Source organism: Coregonus clupeaformis, chromosome 12, assembly GCF_020615455.1.
Source record: "Coregonus clupeaformis isolate EN_2021a chromosome 12, ASM2061545v1, whole genome shotgun sequence".
NCBI lineage: Eukaryota > Metazoa > Chordata > Actinopteri > Salmoniformes > Salmonidae > Coregonus > Coregonus clupeaformis.
In genome coordinates this window covers 3,630,309-3,649,187 of record NC_059203.1, presented here as the reverse complement: position 1 = coordinate 3,649,187, position 18,879 = coordinate 3,630,309, and the positions used below count along the sequence as shown (strand labels likewise).

The window sequence follows — 18,879 nt, the reverse complement described above, 5'->3', positions numbered from 1 at the left end:
TCGCTCTGGATAAGAGCGTCTGCTAAATGACTAAAATGTAAATGTAAAATGTACTGTCAGAATGTTGCAGTCAGAGTGACTGCTCATTGGCTGGAAGGGGGGGGGTCCGTCGAGGCCCAGCGTGTTAAAAAAATCACAACACACAAAACTCTAAATTCAAAAATGAAAACAAGAACGGCTATTGGTCCATTTTACTAGTATGGTACATTTCGAATAGTGTTTTTGGACCCAGAGTGGAGCGGTGACAATGTGTGTGTGTTTTGCGTGCCGGTTTGTGTTTGTGTCCTAACCTGTCAGAGGGACACCTGGGGACCTCCAGCAGCGTGCCGTCCTCTTTGAAGTAGAGGCCCGTGCTGGAGGGGTTGGCAAAGGTGGAGATGAAGCGTCCCAGAGACTGGAAGGCAGCCTGGCGCACCTGGAGGGTCAACAGAGCATGTTGACCACATCATTAAATACAACAATGTAGGAACACACACACACACAATAATATATCTCTATGATGTTCACCGTCAGTCTATGATCACTGTTATTGTAATTCATGGTCATTCACACGGAAAATGTGTCTCACACAAACATGACCAGAATAGAATGGTGTTTATACAGTGTGTGTGTGTGTGTGTGTGTGTGTGTGTGTGTGTGTGTGTGTGTGTGTGCGCACGCGTCTGGCGCTGGCTCTTACCCAGCGAGACTGGTCACTGATGAGGCTACTGAAGAGGGGGGACAGTTTAGTGCGTCGCACCTCGGGGGAGGTAGAGTTGGAGACGATCATGAAGCAGTCGGCGCACGCCTTTCGGATGCCCCAAAGGCTATCAGAGCATAGGTCAAAGAACTTGGACATCTGGGCAGTGACAGAAGACAATCATTACCATGTATTCATTACTGGAGATTGTAGCAAACTGTAGCAAAACATTTTCCAATGAAAACAATCATTTCTTATGAGACAAATTCAGGTAGGTTGCACTTAAGGAAATCACGAATATCATGGATATATTAGAACTAGTGGATATATGGAGGCTTAAATATCCTGACCTAGTGAGATATACAGTACCAGTCAAAAGTTTGGACACACCTACTCATTCAAGGGTTTTCTTTATTTTTACTATTTTCTACATTGTAGAATATTAATGAAGACATCAAAACTATGAAATAACACATGGAATCATGTAGTAACCAAAAAAGTGTTTAACAAATCAAAATATATGTTATATTTGATATTCTTCAAAGTAGCCACCCTTTGCCTTGATGACAGCTTTGCACACTCTTGGTATTCTCTCAACCAGCTTCATGATGAATGCTTTTCCAACAGTCTTGAAGGAGTTCCCACATATGCTGAGCACTTGTTGGCTGCTTTTCCTTCACTCTGCGGTCCGACTCATCCCAAACCATCTCAATTGGGTTGAGGTCTGGTGATTGTGGAAAACAGGTCACGTGATGCAGCACCATCACTCTCCTTATTGGTCAAATAGCCCTTACACAGCCTGGAGGTGTGTTTTGGGTCATTGTCCTGTTGAAAAACAAATTATAGTCCCACTAAGCGCAAACCAGATGGGCTGCAATTTCTGAGGCTGGTAACTCTAGTGAACTTATCCTCCGCAGCAGAGGTAACTCTGGGTCTTCCTTGCCTGTGGCAATCCTCATGAGAGCCAGTTGCGCTTGATGGTTTTTGTGACTGCACTTGAAGAAACTTTAAAAGTTCTTGAAATGTTCCGTATTGACTGACCTTCATGTCTTAAAGTAATGATGGACTGTCATTTGAGCTGTTCTTGCCATAATATGGACTTGGTCTTTTACCAAATAGGGCTATCTTCTGTATACCACCCCTACCTTGTCACAACACAACTGATTGGCTCAAACGCATTAAGAAGGAAAGAAATTCCACAAATTAACTTTTAACAAGGCACACCTGTTAATTTAAATCCATTCCAGGTGACTACCTCATGAAGCTGGTTGAGAGAATGCCAAGAGTGTGCAAAGCTGTCATCAAGGCAAAGCGTGGCTACTTTGAAGAATCTCAAATATAAAAAAACACTTTTTTGGTTACTACATGATTGCATGTGTTATTTCATAGTTTTGGTTTCTTCACTATTATTCTACAATGTAGAAAATAGTAAAAAATTAAGAAAAACCCTGGAATGAGTAGGTGTGTCCAAACTTTTGACTGGTACTGTATATACACAGTATCTTTGAGAGTGTGAGGATGAAATAATGCCACATTCTCACCAGTAGTTTCTCTGTGGCATCCCGGCCCACAATGGAACAGAACTCTCCGAAATTGGCTGCACACACCTGAAGGAAAACAGTGTCAAAAACCTGTTGTTAAAAATAGTTTGTTCATGCAGCTTTTCCTCACTGGTACGGCTGGAAAAAAAACATACTGTTTATCCATGTCGGCCTTACAGACGTATTATTCAGAACCAACAGTATTAAGGGGCAACATTGGGACACACCAAGGCGCATTACAGTCATTACAAGCTCCGGAATATCTCCAGGGGTTCAAATAAATACCCCTTCCCCAACTGGTACCAGGTTCCAGAGGGGATTACAATTCCAAACAGAAAACAACGACAGTTTACGCCTTCATACTGAATCACAAAACACACTCCTTCAGCAACTGCATTCATTCAGTTTGTGAACATTTTGGAAGATTCAAGACGTGAAAACACACTCCTTGAGCGACTACCATAAACAGTGTGTAATGTTTATTGTCAAAACTGTGCTCTAGTTGGATCCGGAGAAGCGTGTGCGTTTACCTTGCGGACTTGGAATAGCCTGGCGTCGCTGCACAGCTCACAGAAGCGCTGCAGCAGCTGCTCCACTGTGTCTTTGCTCAGCATGGTTACCAGCTTACACATGATCTACAGAGCAGGGAGAGAGGAGAGGGCATCGCAATCAATGCTACTCTAATGGAATCCACAGGGGCTCCAGGGTACAGATCTGGGATAAGCTTCCCCTCCCCCCCAATCTGGAAATTATTTGCTGGGGCAAAATACTAAAACTGACCCAAGATCAGTGTCTAGGTGCACCCTGCACCTCCACGTGGATCCAAGCACAGTGCTTGGTTCTCAAACAGCACTTATTGGACTTTGTGGAGGATTCAGCCTTACCGTTCCACACAGCCTTACCGTTCCACACAGCCTTACCGTTCCACACAGCCTTACCGTTCCACACAGCCTTACCGTTCCACACAGGCTTACCGTTCCACACAGGCTTACCGTTCCACACAGCCTTACCGTTCCACACAGCCTTACCGTTCCACACAGCCTTACCGTTCCACACAGCCTTACCGTTCCACACAGCCTTACCGTTCCACACAGCCTTACCGTTCCACACAGGCTTACCGTTCCACACAGCCTTACCGTTCCACACAGCCTTACCGTTCCACACAGCCTTACCGTTCCACACAGCCTTACCGTTCCACACAGCCTTACCGTTCCACACAGCCTTACCGTTCCAAACAGCCTTACCGTTCCACACAGCCTTACCGTTCCACACAGCCTTACCGTTCCACACAGCCTTACCGTTCCACACAGCCTTACCGTTCCACACAGCCTTACCGTTCCACACAGCCTTACCGTTCCACACAGCCTTACCGTTCCACACAGCCTTACCGTTCCACACAGCCTTACCGTTCCACACAGCCTTACCGTTCCACACAGCCTTACCGTTCCACACAGCCTACCGTTCCACACAGCCTTACCGTTCCACACAGCCTTACCGTTCCACACAGCCTTACCGTTCCACACAGCCTTACCGTTCCACACAGCCTTACCGTTCCACACAGCCTTACCGTTCCACACAGCCTTACCGTTCCACACAGCCTTACCGTTCCACACAGCCTTACCGTTCCACACAGCCTTACCGTTCCACACAGCCTTACCGTTCCACACAGCCTTACCGTTCCACACAGCCTTACCGTTCCACACAGGCTTAACGTTCCACACAGCCTTACCGTTCCACACAGGCTTACCGTTCCACACAGGCTTACCGTTCCACACAGCCTTACCGTTCCACACAGCCTTACCGTTCCACACAGCCTTACCGTTCCACACAGCCTTACCGTTCCACACAGCCTTACCGTTCCACACAGCCTTACCGTTCCACACAGCCTTACCGTTCCACACAGCCTTACCGTTCCACACAGCCTTACCGTTCCACACAGCCTTACCGTTCCACACAGCCTTACCGTTCCACACAGCCTTACCGTTCCACACAGCCTTACCGTTCCACACAGCCTTACCGTTCCACACAGCCTTACCGTTCCACACAGCCTTACCGTTCCACACAGCCTTACCGTTCCACACAGGCTTACCGTTCCACACAGGCTTACCGTTCCACACAGCCTTACCGTTCCACACAGGCTTACCGTTCCACACAGCCTTACCGTTCCACACAGGCTTACCGTTCCACACAGGCTTACCGTTCCACACAGCCTTACCGTTCCACACAGCCTTACCGTTCCACACAGCCTTACCGTTCCACACAGCCTTACCGTTCCACAGCTAACCGTATTAGAGAAAGCATCGTCGAGGTTACGAAAATAAACCCCATTTATATAGCACAGTACTGGTAGTGAGCAGGGATTAATGCGGACTTGTCTAGCCGCTGACAATTCCTCTGAAGCTGCATCTGATATTGACTTGAATATTGTGGCTAGGGTCCACTAACAACCATCTTCATTCTTCCCACCCAGGGATCAGTCTTAGCCGATATCATCTTTGTCTGACGTGTTTTTGGTATAATGCCTCAGAACCACTACTCTTGCATCTTTGTGTCTACGTCCTGTATTTCCTTTATGTTCTATACTGTATATGTCTGTATGTTCCATATGACATACAGGACCTATATAGAACATAAAGACATATACAGAACATAAAACAAAGATCAACAGATACGGGCAAGATAAGTTGTTCTGAAAAATGTTTGAGTGCGTTTGACAAGTTCTGCATTTCTTCAGTTGCTGTGATCTGAATAAAAAATGTGAGCTTGAATCATCAATAAACCCAAAGCCAAAGTAATCTTACTGCGACGGCCTCTATCTTGTAGTCGTCGTCGCTGCTGGGCTCGGTGAGGTCCAGTAGAACAGGACACACTTTGGTCTCCATGTCGCCCTTGCAGATGAGACCCTGCTCTAATAGCACCAGCAGGGCCGCCTGACTGGTCTTCCTTACCTGGGGAAAAAATACCATCTCTGTCAGTACTGACCGCTTTACCTCACACTATAGTGTTTACTTAGCCTGGAAATACTTTCCTTAGCCTGGAAATACTTCACTTAGCCTGGAAATACTTTCCTTAGCCTGGAAATACTTTACTTAGCCTGGAAATACTTCACTTAGCCTGGAAATACTTTCCTTAGCCTGGAAATACTTTACTTAGCCTGGAAATACTTCACTTAGCCTGGAAATACTTCACTTAGCCTGGAAATACTTTACTTAGCCTGGAAATACTTTACTTAGCCTGGAAATACTTCACTTAGCCTGGAAATACTTCACTTAGCCTGGAAATACTTCACTTAGCCTGGAAATACTTTACTTAGCCTGGAAATACTTTACTTAGCCTGGAAATACTTTACTTAGCCTGGAAATACTTCACTTAGCCTGGAAATACTTTACTTAGCCTGGAAATACTTCACTTACCCTGGAAATACTTTACTTAGCCTGGAAATACTTTACTTAGCCTGGAAATACTTCACTTAGCCTGGAAATACTTTACTTAGCCTGGAAATAATTTACTTAGCCTGGACATACTTTACTTAGCCTGGAAATACACACTGATTATTGTGCGCCGCACATATTCTGTTCAGTTCACTATGGTAGCCTTTTTTCCTGGAATTTGTTTAATGTATTACGAGCTTGTTGAATTTCCAATAATAAATCACCATTTACAATTCATATGCACAAATGACAGCCAAAGGGTGTCAGTAGTCACAGTTGCTTAAGATAATGTCACGGTTTTGCTGTGGTCCATTTTGGAGTCCCATATGTTCCTACCTGGTTATTGGGGTCTGTGAGATAGCGCACCACGATGGGCACCAGGTATCTGGAGAAGGCTGCTGGGAAGTTGGGCTGGCTCTCGTGTAGGAACATGGCGATGTTGGGCACCTGCTCCATCAGCTCGGCGCGCACGGTTGGCTCTGAGGACACACACAACGATGACACAGACACACACATAGGGAGATGGTCACAAACACGCATACAAAAAGGTTCTAACAATACAATAGATTTTCATTTGGGGTTTGGGGTCAATTGCATGTAAAAGTCAGTCAATTCAGGGATTAAATTGCACTCCAATGGATCGCCAACCTTCCATGTCCAATTCAAGTGACAGCAATTAGAATGGAATGGATCCCAACCTCACAAACACATGACAGAATTGTCAAATAATATACATTTAATAAAACATCTACCTCCATCTTCAGACATTCGGGCAACTGTCTCCATGACACTGATAAAGTCATTCTCATTGTCACTGAACTCTCGAAGCACATCAAGCAACCCGCGTGCCACGATCTGCCTAGAAAGCAACACAAGCCCCAAGTTAGTGCCTGGGCCAGCATCTAGCCCAAGTGGCACAACACAGCGCAGCAGGCCCATAGCTGACGAGAACATCACACACATGCACTTACAAATCACCCCAATGAGGACTTGAACTCAACAAGCAGAGCATGAAAACTTCCTTTCCATGAGTTTAGTTCAATTGGGGGCAATGGAGGGGTGTTGATGGGGTGTTTGTAGAGGTGATTTGCACAAGCTATGCCAAAGCACACGCTAAGGCCTTTAAAAACCACAGGGCATCAGGCAGGCTTTTATCTTTGATTTGGCAGAAAGCAAGAAGAAACCACATCATAAACACTTAGGTCAAACCAGGCACGTCATAACAAGCGTGGCACCTCGTGAGTTCATGTCTTGAAGCACAGGGTGAAAGACCTGGCAGTATGGAATGCCCAGCCTTCACTCAGCCCATTCACTGATGCCTGACATAATTTGTTATATTCCAGCCATGCCATGGCATGAGCCCAGGTTGGGTGAACTCACAGGAACACAGAGAACCAGAACTTTTCAATCAACACTGTGTATTGTGGTCCAACATTGCAAAAACAAATGCCAGTCATCATGAACATCACATTATATCTAAACTTTTGCTATTGCTTCCCTGTGGCGTGTATCTAAGTGCGTCATCATTTTAGTTCCTACCTGTTGAAGACATTTTCGCTGAAGGCGTATTTCTCTAGTCTCCCCAGGGGGGTGAGATTGTCCTGCCCTGCATCCAGAAAAGCTGTGATCCGAATCCCGTCGCACTCCGATCCATAGTCATCAAACCCAACTATAAGGGAGGGAAAAATCACAACTTTACAAACATGTTTGTTCACGATGAAGTGAGTGAGTGTGGAGACTAGGTGAGTAAGCGCTTTCATCTGGACAAGGAACCACTGCTATCAGAATAGGCTGTGTTAGAATTATTATATTGATATCAGTACGCTTTGGGGTGATCCTGGCGCAAGTAGTAAGACACCACATTTAACCTCAATATACAGTGCATTCTGAAGGTATTCAGACCCCTTTACTTTTTCCACATTTTGTTACGTTACAGCCTTATTCTAAAATTGATTACATTTTTTTTTTATCCTCATTCATCTACACACAACACCCCCATAATAGCAAACTGAAAACAGGTTTTTAGAAATGTTTGCAAATGTATTTATTTTTAAAAACAGAAAAACCTTATTTACATTAGTATTCAGACCCTTTGATATGAGACTCGAAATTGAGCTCAGGTGAATCCTGTTTCCATTGATCATCCTTGAGATGTTTCTACAACTTGATTGGAGTCCACCTGTGGTAAATTCAATTGATTGGACATGATTTGGAAAGGCACACACCTGCATATATAAGGTCCCACATTTCACAGTGCATATCAGAGCAAAAACCAAGCCATGAGGTCAAATGAATTGTGCGTAGAGCTCTGAGACAGGATTGTGTCGAGGCACAGATCTGGGGAAGGGTACCAAAACATTTCTGCAGCATTGAAGGTCCCCAAGAACACAGTGGCCTCCATCATTCTTAAATGGAAGAAGTTTGGAACCACCAAGACTCTTCCTAGAGCTGGCCACCCGGCCAAACTGAGCAATCAGGGGGAGAAGGGCCTTGGTAAGGGAGGTAACCAACAACCCGATGGTCACTCTGACAGAGCTCCAGAGTTCCTCTGTTGGGATGGGAGAACCTTCCAAAAGGACAACCATCTCTGCAGCACTCCACCAATCAGGCCTTTATAGTATAGTGGCCAGATGGAAGACACTCCTCAGTAAAAAGGCACATGACAGCCCGCTTGGAGTTTGCCAAAAGGCACCTAAAGGACTCTCAGACCATGAGAAACAAGATTCTCTGGTCTAATGAAACCAAGATTGAACTCTTTGGCCTGAATGCAAAGCGTCACGTCTGGAGGAAACCTGGCACCATCCTCACGGTGAAGCATGGTGGTGGCAGCATCATGCTGTGGGGATGTTTTTCAGCGGCAGGGACTGGGAGACTAGTCAGGATCGAGGGAAAGATGAACGGAGCAAAGTACAGAGAGATCCTTGATGAAAACCTATTCCAGAGCGCTCAACCTCAGACTGGTGAGAAGGTTCACCTTCCAACAGGACAATGACCCTAAGCACACAGCCAATACAATGCAGGAGTAGCTTCGGGACCTGAATGTCCTTTAGTGGCCCAGCCAGAGCCCGGACTTGAACCTGTTCGAACATCTCCGGAGAGACCTGAAAATAGCTGTACAGCGACACTCCCCATCCAACCTGACAGAGCTCGAGAGGATCTCAAATCAAATCAAACTTTATTTGTCACATGCGCCGAATACAACCGGTGTAGACCTTACCATGAAATGCTTAATTACAAGCCATTAAACAACAATGCAGTTCAAGAAAGAGTTAAGATAATATTTACCAAATAAACTAAAGTAAAAAAGAATAAAAAGTAACATAATAAAATAACAATAACGAGGCTATATACAGGGGGTACCAGTACAGAGTCAATGTGCAGGGGTACAGGTTAGTCGAGGTAATATGTTTACGTAGGTAAGGGTAAAGTGACTATGCATAGATAATAGACAGCGGGTGGCAGCAGCGTAAAAACAAATGGGGGGTCCAATGTAAATAGTCCGGGTGGCCAGTTGATAAATTGTTCAGCAGTCTTATGGCTTGGGGGTAGAAGCTGTTAAGGAGCCTTTTGCTCAATTTTTTTGGGCTTTCCTCTGACACTGCCTAGTATATAGGTCCTGGGTGGCAGGAAGCTTGGCCCCAGTGATGTACTGGGCCGTACGCGTTACCCTCTGTAGCGCCTTACGGTCAGATGCCGAGCAGTTGCCACACCAGGCGGTGATGCAACCGGTCAGGATGCTCACGATGGTGCAGCTCTATAACTTTTTGAAGATCTGGGGACCCATCTCCTGAGGGGGAAAAGGTGTTGTCGTGCCCTCTTCACGAATGTCTTGGTGAATTTGGACCATGATAGTTTGTTGGTGATGTGGACACCAAGGAACTTGAAACCCTCGACCCGCTCCACTACAGCCCCGTCGATGTCAATGGGGGCCTGTTCGGCCCGCCTTTTCCTGTAGTCCACGATCAGCTCCTTTGTCTTGTTCACATTGAGGGAGAGGTTTTTGTCCTGGCCACACTGCCAGGTCTCTGACCTCCTCCCTATAGGCTGTCTCATCGTTGTGGGTGATCAGGCCTACTACTGTTGTGTCGTCAGCAAACTTAATGATGGTATTGGAGTCGTGTTTGGCCACGCAGTCGTGGGTGAACAGGGAGTACAGGAGGGGACTGAGCACGCACCCGAGGGGCCCCAGTGTTGAGGATCAGCGTGGTAGACGTGTTGTTACCTACCCTCACCACCTGGGGGCGGCCCGTCAGGATGTCCAGGATCCAGTTGCAGAGGGAGGTGTTTAGTCCCAGGGTCCTTAGCTTAGTGATGAGCTTTGTGGGCACTATGGTGTTGAACGCTGAGCTGTAGTCAATGAACAGCAACAGGGCAGTGTGGAGTGCGAGTGAGATTGCATCATCTGTGGATCTGTTGGGGCGATATGCGAATTGGAGTGTGTCTAGGGTATCCGGGATGCTGCTGTTGATGTGAACCATGACCAGCCTTTCAAAGCACTTCATGGCTACCGACGTGAGTGCTACAGGGCGGTAATCATTTAGGCAGGTTACCTTCGCTTCCCTGGGTGCAGGGTCCGCGCATGCTTTGAGTACACGTCCTGGTAATCTGTCTGGCCCTGCGGCTTTGTGAATGTTGATCTGTTATAAAGGTCTTGCTCACATCGGCTACCGAGAGCGTGATCACACAGTCTTCTGGAACAGCTAGTGCTCTCATGCATGCTTCAGTGTCACTGGGCAGCTCGCGGCTGGGTTTCCCTTTGTAGTCCGTAATAGTTTTCAAGCCCTGCCACATCCGACGAGCGTCAGAGCCGGTGTAGTAGGATTCAATCTTTAATCCTGTATTGACACTTTGCCTGTTTGATGGTTCGTCTGAGGGCGTAGCGGGATTTCTTATAAGCGTCCGGATTAGTGTCCCGCTCCTTGAAAGCGGCAGCTCTAGCCTTTAGGTCGATGAGGATGTTACCTGTAATCCATTGCTTCTGGTTGGGTCCATTGCTTCTGGTTGGGATATGTACGTACAGTCACTGTTGGGACGACGTCGTCGATGCACTTATTGATGAAGCCGATGACTAAGGTGGTATACTCCTCAATGCCATTGGATGAATCCCATAACATATTCCAGTCTGTGCTAGCAAAACAGTCCTGTAGCGTAGCATCCGTGTCATCTGACCACTTCCATATTGAGCGAGTCACTGGTACTTTCTGCTTTAGTTTTTGCTTGTAAGCAGGAATCAGGAGGATAGAAATATGGTCAGATTTGCCAAATGGAGGGCGAGGGAGAGCTTTGTATGTGTCTCTGTGTGTGGAGTAAAGGTGGTCTAGAGTTTTTTTTCCTCTGGTTGCACGTGACATGCTGGTAGAAATTAGGTAAAACTGATTTAAGTTTGCCTGCATTAAAGTCCCCGGCCACTAGGAGTGCCGCTTCTGGATGAGCATTTTCTTATGGCCTTATACAGCTCATTGAGTGCGGTCTTAGAACCAGCATCGGTTTGTGGTGGTAAAAAGACGGCTACGAATAATATAGATGAGAACTCTCTTGGTAGACAGTGTGGTCTACAGCTTATCATGAGGTACTCTACCTCAGGCGAGCAATACCTTGACACTTCTTTAATATTAGACATCACACACCAGCTGTTATTGACAAATAGACACACACCCCCGCCCCTCGTCTTGCCAGACGTAGCTTCTCTGTCCTGCCGATGCATGGGAAATCCTGCCAGCTCTATATTATCCGTGTTGTCGTTCAGCCACGACTCAGTGAAACATAAGATATTAAATTTTTTTATCTCCTGTTGGTAGGATATTCTTGATCGTAGATCATCCATTTTGTTTTCCAATGATTGCACGTTGGCCAATAGAACGGATGGTAGTGGAGGTTTACTCACTCGACTACGGATTCTGAGAAGGCAGCCCGACCTCCGCCCCCTATTTCTCTGGCTTTTCTTCATGCAAATGATGACGGGGATTTGGGCCCGTTCCGGAGAAAGCAGTATATCCTTTGCGTCGGACTCGTTAAAGAAAGAATCTTCGTCCAGTGCGAGGTGAGTAATCGCTGTTCTGATGTCCAGAAGTTATTTTCGGTCATAAGAGACGGTAGCAGCAACATTATGTACACAATAAGTAAAAAAATAAGTTACAAACAACACTAACAAAATAGCACAGTTGGTTAGGAGCCTGTAAAACGACAGCCATCCCCTCCGGCGCCATTATATCTGCAGAGAAGAATGGGAGAAACTCCCCAAATACAGGTGTGCCAAGCTTGTACCGTCATACCCAAGAAGACTCGAGGCTGTAATCGCTGCCAAAGGTGCTTCAACAAAGTACTGAGTAAAGGGTCTGAATACTTATGTAAATGTGATATTTCCGTTTTTTATTTTTAATAAATTTGAACAATTTTCAAAAAAACTGTTTTTGCTTTGTCATTATGGGGTATTGTGTGATGAGGGGGGGGGAAACTATTCAATCAATTTTAGAATAAGGCTGTAACATAACAAAATTTGGAAAAAGTGACAGCTATTGCACTGCCTGTTTCAGTTACAAAATGAGTAGCCTATGTGGTTTCATCACCATAGACAAGATGGATAGATGGATATTGCTAATAACAGCTTGCCTGAACCCAGAGGGAGGGATCTAACACAAAGTCAGGGTGTAGTCTAGCGGTTAAGAGCGTTGGGCCAGTAACTGAAAGGTCGCTGGTTCGAATCCCCGAGCTGACTATGTGAAGAAAACAAATCTGTTGATGTGCCTTTGAGCAAGGCACTTAACCATAAATGCTACTGTAAGTCGCTGTAGATAAAATGTAAAGGCGTTACATTTCATGTGGACAAAGTGGATCGGACAAAGTGGATCAACCAGAAACTACAGGCTTCCCTCACCACACTGTGGAAGGTGTCAGTAAAAGCCTGCATTGTATGTGTCTCAGTAAGTATTTCTACATGAACTTCACAATAATTCAACATGGTATTTGAAACATATTGGTGAGGGGGAATACTCACAGTCATCCAAATCATCATGACCATCTTCAAAATATAAAGACAGACCTGCAAAATGGAATGGTGATGAGTACAGATTTTACAAACATGTAATCAACATACCTTCAGCTACAACACTACCTGGGGATTAGCTAATACATTAACTGTTACTATTTAATGTAGGAGAGAAAAGGGGAAAGCTAGCTAAAAACTAGCAGTCATTCAATCTTCTCTGTAACAGTTGAGATAATGGGACAATTCGGAGTACAACGCATTTCTCATCCTTGGATTGAGGTATGTTTTCCAAGCCATATCGTGCATCGTCTCTGCTGTGTCTAAATACAAATAAGATTAAAATCAACAACAGTTGGTTATTATGTAATTTCTGATGTCATACTGAGTATGTGTTATAAGATGATGGTCATACCAAGAATATTTAGCTATTTGATTTAGAATTCTAGGACCCCTTAAGGCATAAAAAAAAATATATATATATATATATATATATATATATATATATATATATACATACACACACACACACACACACACACACACACACACACACACTACAGTTGGAAGTCGGAAGTTTACATACACTTAGGTGGGAGTCATTAAAACTAGTTTTTCAACCACTCCACAAATGTCTTGTTAACAAACTATATTTGTGCACGACACAAATAATTTTCCAACAATTGTTTACAGACTTATAAGTGAAATAATCTTTCACTGTATCACAATTCCAGTGGGTCAGAAGTTTACATCCACTAAGTTGACTGTGCCTTTAAACAGCTTGGAAAATTCCAGAAAATGATGTCATGGCTTTAGAAGCTTCTGTTAGGCAAATTGACATAATTTGAGTCAATTTCAGGTGTACCTGTGGATGTATTTCAAGGCCTACCTTCAAACTCAGTGCCTCTTTGCTTGACATCATTGAAAAAACAAAATAAATCAGCCAAGACCTCAGAAACAAAATTGTAGACCTGCACAAGTCTGGTTCATCCTTGGGAGCAATTTCCAAACGCCTGAAGGTACCACGTTCATCTGTACAAACAATAGTACGCAAGTATAAACACCATGGGACCACGCAGCCGTTATACCGCTCAGGAAGGAGACACGTTCTGTCTCCTAGAGATGAACATACTTTGGTGCGAAAAGTGCAAATCAATCCCAGAACAACAGCGAAGGACCTTGTGAAGATTTCCTATATCGACAGAATCTGAAAGGCCGCTCAGCAAGGAAGAAGCCACTGCTCCAAAACCGCCATAAAAAAGTCAGACTACGGTTTGCAACTGCACATGGGGACAAAGATCGTACTTTTTGGAGAAACGTCCTCTGGTCTGATGAAACAAAAATAGAACTGTTTGACCATAATGACCATCGTTATGTTTGGAGGAAAAAGGGGAACACTTGCAAGCCGAAGAACACCATCCCAACCGTGAAGCACGGGGGTGGCAGCATCATGCTGTGGGGGTGCTTTGCTGCAGGAGGGACTGGTGCACTTCACAAAATAGATGGCATCATGAGGAAGGAAAATTATGTGGATATATTGAAGAAACATCTCGAGACATCAGTCAGGAAGCTTGGTCGCAAATGGGTCTTCCAAATGGACAATGACCCCAAGCATACTTCCAAAGTAGTGGCAAAATGGCTTAAGGACAACAAAGTCAAGGTATTGGAGTGGCCATCACAAATCTCTGACCTTAATCCTATAGAAAATGTGTGGGCAGAACGGAAAAAGCATGTGCGAGCAAGGAGGCCTACAAACCTAACTCAGTTACACCAGCTCTGTCAGGTGGAATGGGCCAAAATTCACCCAACTTATTGTGGGAAGCTTGTGGAAGGCTACGTGAAACGTTTGACCCAAGTTAAACAATTTAAAGGCAATGCTACCAAATACTAATTGAGTGTATGCAAAATTCTGACCCACTGGGAATGTGATGAAAGAAATAAAAGCTGAAATAAATCATTCTCTCTACTATTATTCTGACATTTCACATTCTTAAAATAAAGTGGTGATCCTAAATGACCTAAAACAGGGAATTTTTACTAGGATTAAATGTCAGGAATTGTGAGAAACTGAGTGTAAATGTATTTGGCTAAGGTGTATGTAAACTTCCGACTTCAACTGTACAACATCTCTTTCCCATAAAATAAATGTTTGAATTTTCAAACTAGTTTTTATTGGGAAGGTAGATAAAGCGTTTTTATCAAAAGGAATCACTTTTGCATGGAAAAAAACAGAATCCTACTAATTACTACACATGCTTAATTAATCCTCTTAGATGTAAAAACAATTTAAAAATCCCCTGTTTAGGGGACCTGCGTGGTTCTGGTACCGGTTTGCAACCTACATTTCCGCTTATAAATCGATCTGTGGACACCGTAGATCAATATGGCTTGCATTGAGTGAAAGCCCTGGTTCCCACGGACACAGTAGTATATTCTCTGAGCCTGTGTGACGTAGGATGTGACATCTGAAACCACTTGAACCCTACGTCACAGCCACCAAGAAAGCACATGCCTGCAATCCTTACATCGTAGCGCAGCAGGAGAGTGGTTTCCTCACTGTAGCACATTCATAGCTCGATTTATAAACATAATTCATCGATTTTAAACAAAAAACACGTTCTGTTTCTCATAAACAGACAATATTAATACGAGATTAAAAGGTGAGTTCCTAACGAGTTCAGAAAGCCAACCTAGAGCTCTGTGAGACATTCAGTGATGGGGACAGATGTTTTGTTTAAGAGAGACCTTTAGAAAATATGCACAATTTCTCTAACACTAAACACACAAATATGTATTTTACAGTTATAAGGTGAAATCTTATAGTTAGTAATTTTATGATTTGATTATACTATATTTAGAAAGCATACAAGTCATTTCAAGCCTTATTCATACAGTTTTGTTGAATAGGAAATACATACAATATTTCATAGTTTCATACAGTGCCTTGCAAAAGTATTCATCCCCCTTGGCGTTTTTCCTATTTTGTTGCATTACAACCTGTAATTTAAATGGATTTTTATTTTGATTTCATATGTAATGGACAAACACAAAATAGTCCAAATTGGTGAAGTGAAATGAAAAAAAATTACTTGTTTCAAACATTTCTAAAAAATAAATATAGGAAAAGTGCATATGTATTCACCCCCTTTGCTATGAAGCTCCTAAAGAAGATCTGGTGCAACCAATTACCTTCAGAAGTCACGGAATTAGTTAAATAAAGTCCACCTGTGTGCAATCTAAGTGTCACATGATCTTAGATATACACCTGTTCTGAAAGGCCCCAGAGTCTGAAACACCACTAAGCAAGGGGCACCACCAAGCAAGCGGCACCATGAAGACCAAGGAGCTCTCCAAACAGGTCAGGGACAAAGTTGTGGAGAAGTACAGATCAGGGTTGGGTTATAAAAAAATATCTGAAACTTTGAACATCCCACGGAGCACCATTAAATCCATTATTAAAAAATTTAAAGAATATGGCACCACAACAAACCTGCCAAGAGAGGGCCGCCCACCAAAACTCACAGACCAGGCAAGGAGGGCATTAATCAGAGAGGCAACAAAGAGACCAAAGATAACCCTGAAGGAGCTGCAAAGCTCCACAGCGGAGATTGGAGTATCTGTCCATAGGACCACTTTAAGCCGTACACTCCACGAGTGGCCAGAAAAATGCCATTGCTTAAAGAAAACAATAAGCAAACACGTTTGGTGTTCACCAAAAGGCATGTGGAAGACTCCCCAAACATATGTAAGAAGGTACTCTGGTCAGATGACACTTAAATTGAGCTTTTTGGCCATCAAAGGAAACGCTATGTCTAGCGCAAACTCAACACCTCATCACCCCGAGAACACCATCCCCACAGTGAAGCATGGTGGTGGCAGCATTTCCATCGTCAGGGACTGGGAAACTGGTCAGACTTGAAGAAATAATGGATGGCGCTAAATACAGGGAAATTCTTGAGGGAAACCTGTTTCAGTCTTCCAGAGATTTGAATAGTTATGAACGCACAAGTTCTGTTTTTTTGACTTATTTTTGACATACACAATAAACAAAATGTGCATCTTCAAAGTGATGGGCATGTTGTGTAAATTAAATGATACAAACCCCCCCAAAATCCATTTTATTTCCAGGTTGTAAGGCAACAAAATAGGAAAAATGCCAAGGGGGGTGAATACTTTCGCAAGCCACTGTATATGCTTATCATATGTATACTGTGTACTTGAGTTTATATCCTCAAAAGTGACTACACCTCAGCAATTTATAACTATTTTTATAAAAAAGGTGAGATTTTAACCTTTCTTGGCATATGCATCATTACTAGTTATTGTTAATGGCCCTCTCATGATAAATAATTACTTTTGGGATTACGTAGATTACATTTCCCATTACATTTAACTGTTTTTAATACAATGTCACTTTTGTTTTGAGCCAACTTCGCAGTGGGACAGAGCGGGGCACCTGGCTCACACCTGGGAGGCAGTCAGGTTCCAAATCGAATGCAAGGGCGAGATTACTCTAACCCCTTCAATATACACAGGAATGCTGTCTGACTTTAGTACAGCTGTAAACAAGCGAGTCGGATTTGCTGGCTAGCAGGCGTCTAGCCTAATCCAGTGGTAACAAGTAAGACCACATAAAAGTGCAGTGGCCAGCTGCCAATGTTAATAAAACAGAATTAGGAACTGTTCCTCCAAACTCCAAAACAAACGCTTCCCATAACAATTTAGTTTATACTGTTTCAGCCAATGCAAATAACGAACTAACATAAGCTATGTTGCTAATTCGCGTTACTGTAAAGTTATTTACGGTTGCCAAATCACAATGTAGCTTGCTAGCTACATGTCTTTGTTTTGAGCTGGATTTGGTATGCCAAGATATCGGCGTAGTGGCTAGCTAGCTAGCTAAATCAACTGGCTAATTTAGCAAGCTAGCTAGTTAGCTAGCTAGCCAGATACAGTACCTTGAAAACAAGTCGACATGACATATTTAGCTAACATTACATATTAGCTAGACCTAACACATTATAGCTACAACCCATACCAAGAAACAACATGTGCAGTGTTAGTGTTGTCAACAACAAGCAGATACAAATACTAGAACTTGCTAGCTAGCTTTCCCTTTCGCTTGAAAACACAGCTTGCTGCCCATGTAGCAAGCTATCCTTAGTGCTTGAAAACAACACACAACAAAGGTAGAAATTATGCGTCAATGTAGCCGAATTTTCATAAAAGACACCCTAAACGGTATTTTCACAGACACGATTTCGTTAAAGTTTCGAAAAAATGTTATTACGATAGCTAGCTACCCACATACCTGCCATCTTGATTATCTGCTCGGTGATCTACCATTTGGGCTGTTACCATAGAGAATGATAGAGGCCTCTAGTGGCCAAAAGGCCATCTTAGCATGGGCAGTGCCATTGAGGGCTTCCACCATTTTAACAAAGACAGTACAGTATAGCTGCAGTCCAAACAAACGATTTTTACCCCCGCAGCCCTCGCGCTAACCACTTTCCCTTGGGTAATCCCCATCGAAACCGGATGCAGTTTGATTGCCATCTTAAGTGGAGGTCCAATTCACTAACGTTTCCCCCTCTGCCCTCGATTTAGCTTAAGGGAGCGAGTGAAGAACTTTGATCACTTGTGGGGTTGATATGACCCACAATTCAATGCAAACTGTAGTCCCGTGTCATACTCCGGTGGCCGCAAAGTGTCACATTTAATCAACACAGCATGTGAGATAAAATTATGACGCTAGCTTGTTAAAAAAATATATGTAGATGACATTGATTTTAATATTGGCAAATTGGCTTAGTCTCGTAGTGAGAAGCCTATAAAACGTAGCTAGCTTCTTAAAAATAAATAAAAAATAAATGATCAAACTATAAAACTAGCCAGCCATCTATGGGTAACTGTAGCTAGCTAGCTAGCTAGCTACCTGACAGGAGTGCTAGCTAGCTAGGTTAGCTTGCTAGGTACATTAATAGCTTTAGGTTGGTTGTTTTTAAGCTCAATTTCAAGATTTCCACCAAGAATTTCCACCAAGGATGTGACGATGTAAAACATAATTCAAGGGATGAGGATTTAGGCCCGAGGGCTGTCGACTTTGAATTTGGACTGCAGCCTATGAAGACAGGCTAAAACTGCTTCTCCAATGGAAATCCCCAATCACACTTGTAGGTGATGTCATGGTGGTATTGGCAAGCTCATGCGTAGAAACACGTCATCGGTTCTAACGGTCGTCTCACG

The 18,879-nt window shown here is 43.8% G+C and overlaps 1 protein-coding gene across 8 annotated transcripts in view; it reads right to left on the bottom strand.

The window, feature by feature from the left end:
• The window catches only part of LOC121577957 (serine/threonine-protein phosphatase 4 regulatory subunit 1), a 57,164-nt gene extending 39,160 nt beyond the window's left edge, over nt 1–18,004 (bottom strand). For all 8 annotated transcript variants that reach the window (XM_045223663.1, XM_041891960.2, XM_045223664.1 and 5 more), the window contains exons 1-10: nt 17,945–18,004; nt 12,646–12,690; nt 7,191–7,320; nt 6,404–6,510; nt 5,988–6,130; nt 5,022–5,168; nt 2,751–2,855; nt 2,221–2,286; nt 680–838; nt 291–415 (exon numbers count right to left, since the gene is read on the bottom strand). In XM_045223663.1, the coding sequence (XP_045079598.1) occupies nt 291–415; nt 680–838; nt 2,221–2,286; nt 2,751–2,855; nt 5,022–5,168; nt 5,988–6,130; nt 6,404–6,510; nt 7,191–7,320; nt 12,646–12,690; nt 17,945–17,951 (1,034 nt within the window). In that variant the 5' untranslated portion in view covers nt 17,952–18,004. The remainder of the gene's footprint in view (nt 1–290; nt 416–679; nt 839–2,220; nt 2,287–2,750; nt 2,856–5,021; nt 5,169–5,987; nt 6,131–6,403; nt 6,511–7,190; nt 7,321–12,645; nt 12,691–17,944) is intronic.
• Between the last annotated feature and the right edge of the window lie 875 nt (nt 18,005–18,879).